Source organism: Chrysemys picta, chromosome 12 (assembly GCF_011386835.1).
Source record: "Chrysemys picta bellii isolate R12L10 chromosome 12, ASM1138683v2, whole genome shotgun sequence".
Classification (NCBI taxonomy): domain Eukaryota; kingdom Metazoa; phylum Chordata; order Testudines; family Emydidae; genus Chrysemys; species Chrysemys picta.
Genome location: NC_088802.1, coordinates 23,267,790 through 23,276,741, shown reverse-complemented (window position 1 = coordinate 23,276,741; position 8,952 = coordinate 23,267,790). Strand labels below are relative to the sequence as shown.

Here is an 8,952-nt window from a genome sequence, read left to right as displayed (position 1 = left end):
AAGTAACAGATTTTTTAGATAAAGGAAATGCGGTGGATCTAATATACCTAGATTTCAGTAAAGCGTTTGATACAGTACTGCACGAGGAATTATTGGTTAAATTGGAAAAGATGGGGATCGATATGAGAATCCAGAGGTGGATAAAGAACTGGTTAAAGGGGAGACTGCAGCGGGTCGTACTGAAAGGTGAACTGTCAGGTTGGAGGGAGGTCACCAGTGGAGTTCCTCAAGGTTCGGTTTTGGGTCCGATTTTATTTAATCTATTTATTACTGACCTCGGAACCAAATGTAGGAGTGGGCTGATAAAGTTTGCGGATGACACAAAGTTAGGGGGTAGTGCCAATTCGGAGAAGGATCGGGATATCCTGCAGGGAAATTTGGATGACCTTGTAAATTGAAGTAATAGTAATAGGATGAAATTTAATAGTGAAAAGTGTAAAGTGATGCATTTAGGGATAAATAACAAGAATTTTAGTTATAAACTGGGGACGCATCGGTTGGAAGTAACGGAGGAGAAGGACCTTGGAGTCCTGGTTGACCGCAGGATGACTATGAGTCGGCAATGTGACGTGGCCGTGAAAAAAGCCAATGCGGTCTTGGGATGCATTAGGCGAGGTATATCTAGTAGGGATAAGGAGGTGCTGCTTCCGTTATACAAGGCACTGGTGAGACCTCATTTGGAGTACTGTGTGCAGTTCTGGTCTCCCATGTTTAGAAAGGATGAACTCAAACTGGAACGGGTACAGAGAAGGGCCACTAGGATGATCAGAGGAATGGAAAACCTGTCGTATGAAAGGAGACTCGAGGAGCTCGGTTTGTTTAGCCTAACCAAAAGAAGGCTGAGGGGGGATATGATTGCTCTCTTTAAATATATTAGAGGGATAAATACAAGGGAGGGGGAGGAATTATTTCAGCTCAGTACTAATGTGGACACGAGAACGAATGGATATAAACCGGCCGTGGGGAAGTTAAGGCTTGAAATTAGACGAAGGTTTCTAACCATCAGAGGGGTGAAATTTTGGAACAGCCTTCCGAGGGAAACAGTGGGGGCGAAAGACCTCTCTGGCTTTAAGATTAAGCTAGATAAGTTTATGGAGGGAATTGTTTGATGGGATAACGTGGTTTTAGTCAATTGGTCAACAACGTGGCAGCGCTGGTAAATAGTATCAATGGTCAAAGAGGGTCTGGCTGGAGAATCTTGCCTGCATGCTCGGGGTTCTACTGATCGCCATATTTGGGGTCGGGAAGGAATTTTCCTCCAGGGTAGATTGGCAGAGGCCCTGGAGGTTTTTCGCCTTCCTCCGCAGCATGGGGCGGGGGTCGCTAGCTGGGGATACTCTGCGACTTGAAGTCTTTAAATCACAGGATTTGGGGACTTCAACAGCTGAGTTAAGGGAAAGGGGTGGGTCAGCTTTTGTGGCCTGCATCATGCGGGAGGTCAGACCAGATGATCATAATGGTCCCTTCTGACCTTAAAGTCTATGAGTCTAACACACACAAAAGTTACACAATATTTTTCAATAATAAACACAGATATTGTACATTCACATCATGTAAGTTCTCAAGGACACACACAGGAATAGAAAACTCACATGCACATTGATTTCAACTCAGGTATACACTCACAATAATGTACACTGATAACAACACACATGTGAGGAGTGTATTTGACTAGCAAACACACGGTGAAAGAAAAGTCTCAGTACATTGCACTTATAATGTAATCTCACAAAAAGAAACACATAAGCCAGATCTACACTAGAAACTTTCACCATCATAGCAATGTCAGCTTGGAAGTGTGATTTTTTTTTTTTTTTTGCAACATTTCTATTCCGGTAAAACCCCTAATGTAAACATGGTTAATCCACCTTAAAAATGCTTCTGTGATGTGGCTTATTTTTCTCAGAGAACGAGTGAAAGCAATTCCAGCAAAACTACTAGTACATTTACATTAGGGGAGTTTGTTTGTATTACTATAGCAGCAAAACTTTTCCAGTGTCTTGCTATACATTCTCTCTTTTCTACTCATATAAACACAGACACACACACACACACACACTCACTTACACACACACAGATTCACCCCCCACCAAGTTATTTAGGTACCTAAGTCTTATTTTCAAAAGTGACATTGGCACTTATAAATATAATATGGCTAGCTTTTTAAAGGTATTTAGGTGCCTATGGAGGAGTACCAAAATAACCTACGTGCTTAATACCTATAGAAATCAATGGGTTTTAAGTGCTAAAATGCTTTTGAAAATCTCACAATGCACCGAAATACCCTTAAAAATCTGGCCTGAGTGACTAAGGCATTTTTGAAAATGGAACCTTGCCACATAAGTGCTTTTGCAAATGTTACCCCTCGCCATGAGGCAGCCGCCAGCCAGAGGCAGATACGATTGCTCACGATGGTGACGTATTGCAGCAGGTATCAGATGATCATATAGAAGTCTAAGGACATGACATCAAAGAGGAAGAACTCCATGCAGTCCATCAGGAAGTGGAAGTATGCCTGGGCATGGTAGCTTGGGAAGGAATTTGTCTCCCAATTGCTCACCATCGGGATGACCATGCTGGTGAGGACATCTAAGAGGGAGAAGTTGGTGATGAAGGGGCATACTGGACTGGTGAGTTTGGAGAAGAAGACCCAGAGATTCTGGCTTTGAGATAAACTTTTATTTCATGTTAATAATCCAGAACCCAGAAAGGGAGTATAAGTCCAGTGCACCAAAGGCAGGGCTTTATTTGATTGGGAAAGGAGAGTAATTTGTACAATGTGACAGGATCTGACACCAATTTGGTGTCAGACTTAAGCCCTCTCCATAACCCTAACCCATAACCAACAGAGACTTAAGTATAAGTTTTTCTTTAAACCTTCAATGGGGCCTCTCATGTGTTTAAAGTTTAGGATGTGTTGAAGTGGCTGAGGAATCAGGGCCTTTATACAGAATATTCAAAGTGAGTTTTAATTCCATAATCATGAGTTTTTGGACCAGATCCTCAGATGGTGTAAATTATCAGAGATCAATTGACTTCAACAGAGCAATGACAATTTAAAGCAGCTGAGAATTAGCCCCTTGATGTTTCAGGAACCCATGTGTGATACTTCCATTTATTCAGAGAAACAAAACACAGCATGTTTAAAATGTATCCAGTCAAAACAGCTCGAAGTCCAAACACCGAGTACTTTTGATAAGCTATTTGTAAATGAGTGATGGAGTAAGATATAGTCATAAAAAATCTTTGCTAAATAAGGAGTACTTATAAGAAAATCATGATGTGGACAAAGACAATCATTAACAGGAAAAGAAGCACCATAATTTTCATAGATTCGTTATCTAGCTAGCTAGTTATCTAATCACATGATCTGTTTATGTCTGTCATATATGTCATGTACAGAACCATGCACAAAGACAGTATTATAATACTAATAACTTCTGAGATCCTTTCTCAGCTTGGAAGTGAGTAGATCTACATGAGATATTGTATGGAACATCAAATAAGTGAATGTGATGGCACTTTTCCACTTACACCAAGGCTAGAACAAAATGACCCCGAACAACTAACTTACACCAGTATTTATGTCACTACTGAGTGGAGCCCAGACACTTTGGGCCAGAACCTCATCAGTATTAAACTGGTGATGTCAATGGGTCTAGTCTATATTGGTGCTGGTTTAGATGAGTTAGGATATCAGACCCATATGTTTCTGTCATAGTCACTTTCTCCAGGGGTATGTCAGCCAATTCAGGATCCTAGGCTAATGGCCAAATCCTAATTTCTTTGAAGTTAGAGGCTAAACCTCAGTGACTTCAATGCAATCAAATTTGGCCTCATTATCCCAAGTTAGATTTTTTTTAGAAAACATTGGAAAAAGTTTCTCTTCAAAACATTCTTTGCACCATAGCAAGACTGACACAGCTCTTACATAGAGAAGATGGGTGAGGTAATATCTTTTATTGGACCATCTTCTGCTGGTGAGACGGACAAGCTTTCGAGCTACACAGAGCTCTTCTTCAGGTTAAAACAATAAAAGACAGCTACTTGAGGCTTTTTGTCTCTTAATACGTCATTAATAATACAATAATATCCCAACAGTATATACATAATCATTTCAGGAGGAACTTAGCCATGCAGAAACTTCTTTTCCACCCTTTTATCACTGTGGAAAGCAACCTTTAGCTCACTCAGAAAACCCCATCAAAGAGATGACATATGAGCACGCTAAGAGAAGGCAAACATTGAATATCCTGTCTTACCAAACACTCAATACCTCTCCAGGCCTTCCCACCTGCAAACCCACCTGGAACAAAGAAACAAATAAAAACAACAAACAACTAAACAAAAACAAACTAAAAATCTGACAAACAAAAAAAACCCCAAAGAACAAATGCATTGATACCATTGAAAAATTAGAAGAGCCAGAGAACCCACTAGGGACTTTGCTATGGCTACTGATTTTATGTGCAAGGTTATCACATAGAATGGTGATGGCTAGCAGTAGATAGATAGATAGATAGATAGATAGATAGATAGAGTCCAATCTTAATTACATTGATGTAAACCTTTAGTAACCACTTTTTTTCTTGAATTGTTTGTCTGGATTTTGACTAGTGTCAATACCCAATTCTGCATAAACAGATTGTACAGTATGTTCTCATGAAGGCAATAATGTCATCAGATGATTATATTTATAAAGAAACACAGAATGAAATCATGATCAGTGGCGAAATATAGACATTTTATTCTTGCTGAATAACCTCCAACCTATCAGTTTACTCAGCGCAGCTTTCATTTCTTTGTTTCTCATGCTGTAGATGATCGGATTCATCATTGGGGGCATTATGGAATAGAGAACACCCACCAAGAGATTCAGATCTGAGGTTGAGTTGGAGGTGGGTTTCAGGAAGGCAAAGGTGGCAGTGAAAAGGAATAAGGAAACCACAAGGAGGTGAGGGAGGCAGGTGGAGAAGGCTTTATGCCGGCCCTGCTCAGAAGGGATTCTCAACACTGTTTTGAAGATCTGATAATATGACACAGTTATAAAAGCAAAGCAGATTAAACATAAAAGCACACTAAGAGAAATAATAACAACTTCACCGAGGTATGAGTCAGAGCAGGCAAGGTGGAGGAGCTGGGGGATTTCACAGAAGAACTGATCCACCATGTTGCCTCCACAGAACGATATTGCAAACGTGTTACCGGTGTGCAATGCAGAGTAGAGAAAACCACTGATCCAGGCACTGGATGCCATTTGGACGAAAGCTCTCCTAGTCATCACCATCTCATAGTGCAGTGGTTGGCAGATGGCGACATATCGGTCGTACGCCATGATGGTCAGTAAGGCAAAATTTGCTGAAGCAAATAATAAGAAAAAAAAGACTTGGGCAACACATCCAGAATAAGAAATCGATCTGGTGTTCATGAGGGAATTGGCCATGGATTTGGGGATGGTGACAGAGATGTAGCCGAAGTCTAGGATGGACAGATTCATCAGGAAGAAGTACATGGGGGAGTGAAGGTGGTGGTCGAGGGCTATGGTTGTGATGATGAGAAGGTTCCCCAGCAGGGATATCAGGTAAAGCACTAGAAACACCACAAAGTGTAAAATCTGCAGTTCCCAAATGTCAGAAAATCCCAGGAGAAGAAATTCAGTCACAGTGGTTTGGTTGGACATTTTCTTCCTCAGTACGCTATGTGATGGCTGTGGAGGGAATGAGAAGGACAATGGTCAGGATTAGAGTGACAGAGAGAATGGTCCCGTTTCTCCTTTCCCTAATATCTCATTATATGAATGTCAAATGTGCACAGAACTCATGACTTACAATGAGTAGGTGTTGTTAATGCTCCTCGCCTCTGACAATCAATCAGTCACGTTCTCACTCTACTGTAACCTCCTTTAAACTCAACACAGCTTCATCACTTTATCCCATCTGAGGATTTTGCCCATGGTGTGGCTTGATAAAATGCAGTATGAAGGATGGAACAAAGCACACTCCAAATTGCGACCATCAATAAGCTCACAACTTGGGCATGAAACTAATAGACTAAAATGCTAACACAGCTTGATTCCCACTTTGTAAGCCAATATGACATAGACTCCTCCAGCATCATAAGTAGTTTCTATCCCAAGCTCTGTGCCTAGACGGCCAGCTGCCTGCTTCCAAACTGATTTATGGTAACAACTCCCAGCTGCACTTCGGCCTGCATGTAACAATGGATTAGTAGCATCCCTCCATCACCGCTATGTTGTATCGTTTACTCTGCCCTGTGCAATGCAGGGGTTGTCAGGACACTTGGGCACTACTCTTGTCTCTGCCAGTGACCTGCTGTGTGACCTTAGGCCAGTCATTTCCCCTCTTTCTGCCTCTGTTTTGTCCTCCCCCTTTCTCTGCTGTTTCACCTTAGGCCAGTCATTATTAACGTTCGCCAATTTATTTAAAATTTACGGCTGGTTGGAAATTTTCAGCTGTGTTATTTTTAATGGAGATTGGATTTTCATCTAAACAACACCACCACCAGTAAAATCGTTGAATCTGTCTGCTTCCCTCAAATATTTTAGGATTCTTTTGTAAAGAAACTGAAAACTCAAAAACCAAACTTTTTTGGTTTTGTGATTAAAAAACATCCAGTTTTCAGCAGAAAGTTTTCATTTGCCAAAAACTGGGGGGAAAAAATGATTTGGGGTTTTCAGTGAAAAGTCAAAATTTTCCCAAAGGTGGAAAAATTCCAATCAGCAGCAGGTATTTGATTAAACTGAAAGTAAAAGTCATAATGAGTTCATAATGTAAGTCTTATTTATCATCTTAAGTTTCCCCTGTATGTTGATCACCCAACATATTTAATTAAAATAGCAAACTTACTGTACTGCTCTTTGTGGATTTTTTGCCAACATATGACACATTTAGTCATCCAGCACCAGGATTCTTTGGTTAATATCTATCTATAGACCAGAATCTAGAAGCTAAAGGCACAGGTGTCCGAGAATCCTTTCCCCACCTCCTCATTCTGAGACTGAACTGACAGAACTAGACTGATACCTATTGCTCTCTGCAGATGAGATGTGTGTAGATGGTGTTGAGCATCACTGGCATTAAAGGATTGATGTTGTGGGAAGGTGATTTATTCATGTCTATTTCCTAAGGGCTTTCAGGACTCACTCCCTGGAGCCCTGCACAGCTCAGCAGCAGAGGCCCAGAGGCAGGTGCATAGATGCCTAGATGATAAAGCCAAAAGAGCCATTCTGTCCCTCAAGTCTGGCCCCCACATAGCACAGGCCTATGATCTCCCACAGCATTCCCTCATTCTTTCCCTTCTTCTGTGTTATCTGTGGGCCAGGATTACAAAGATGGAGACAGGCACCAACGGGGATTGATCAATGCTCCTAAATGAGCTACGTGGCTAAGTCCCATGGTCATTCAGTGGGAGTTAGGAGCTTAACCTGCTTAGATGCTATTGTAAATTCCAATAGGCACCTGTCTCCTTCTTTAGGTGCCTTTGTAATCCTGGTTCTGTGTCTATCTTGTTCACTTCCAAGGCCTGGGCTTCTCCTGAATTTCAGATAATGTAGGCTGGGATTCGCAGAAGAGCCTATGGCAGTAAGGACATGTATATCCTGGGCTCCTAACTCCCTTGAGAATCCCAGCCTGAAATGATAACTAGTACAGACAGGCATCTAGAAAGAGGAGGTCACAAGATGCCAAGAACTCCTGTAATCTAAGACCAGCTATGCAGCTATGTTACTTCAACTCTCTGTGCCTCATTTTACCGAAATCTGGGGCATAATATTTGAGACAGGATGAAAAATTGATAACAAAACTTTTAGTTAGAGATGATACATGATTCAGTTTTATTTGAGCTCTTAATGAATGTTCATAGATCTGGGTGAAATATTTGTCTTTTTTTCCGAAACAGAAATTGACTGTGTTCCACAGAAATATAGGAATCACCAAAGTCCAGTGCCCTGGCTCTGACGGGCCAGCAACAGATACTGCATCACCCACAGCTTGGAACAATAGGGATGGGATGGGGAGATCTGACCCACTGCAACATCTGCAGCATCATCTGCCTGAGTCTGAAGAGAGCCTGAGACAATGGCTCTGGGAGAAGGGAACTGCCCCAGCCATTTCCATGCGGTTTGAACTCCCAGCTCCACTGCTCTGGAGGACTCCACCAACCCCACCCCAGCAGGGGGCTCAGTGTGCAGCGGGAGGGGAAGAGCACAGCAATCCTGACTCCCTCACCCAAGCAGATACACCCTGGCTGGGGAGGTAAGGACTCGGAGTACCACGACTGCCCCCTGCCTGTCTGTGGGCACCATGCTGATCCCAAGGGGTTCAGGGACAGTCACCTGCTCCTCTTCTCGGACAGAGCAGTGGTCCTATGCCACTGTCCCAGACTCTCTTTGAGAGCCCCCTGCCACTGACACTCCACGTGGGACACCAGATCAAGGGGGCCGAGTCCCTTGCATGGCCCTGGAGTGTCTGGATCCAACCCTGAGAATCAGCAGAGCTTTATGGGACTAAATGTGCCTCTTTCCCCAGGCTCCTGGGAACAGCCCTGCCCAGAGCAGTGACTCCTGGGGGGACCAGAGCCAGCAACTGGAGAGGGAGGGGCAGGTACCCTGCCCCCCCCCCTCAATGGACAGTTCTGCACTAACCTCCATGTCAGGGAGATTCCCTGTGAGTGAGTGGCTGGTTGGAGACCTGCACCATGGTAGTTTAATTCATTCTATGACTGAATGTAACTGTGAAGGCTTTCACAATCCCTGTCAGTGCCTTACCCTGCTGGTTATTTTTTCTCAATGATACCTTGTGGCAGTGGGTTCCCCAGGTTAGCTATGTACTGGGCAAAGGCCACCCTGGAAATACTGTTTAGAAAAGTGACTGGGACAAGGAGAGAAAGGATGAGGAGAGAGATGGGAAGGAAGGAAATGGTGGCCAGGACTTG

General features: G+C 42.8%; 1 protein-coding gene across 1 annotated transcript; it reads right to left on the bottom strand.

Moving 5' to 3' along the window:
• Nucleotides 1–4,723: 4,723 nt before the first annotated feature.
• Nucleotides 4,724–5,680, bottom strand: LOC112060539 (olfactory receptor 14A16-like). Its single transcript, XM_024111482.3, has one exon. It carries the CDS (start codon nt 5,678–5,680, stop codon nt 4,724–4,726), a length of 957 nt encoding a protein of 318 aa, XP_023967250.3.
• Nucleotides 5,681–8,952: the final 3,272 nt, after the last annotated feature.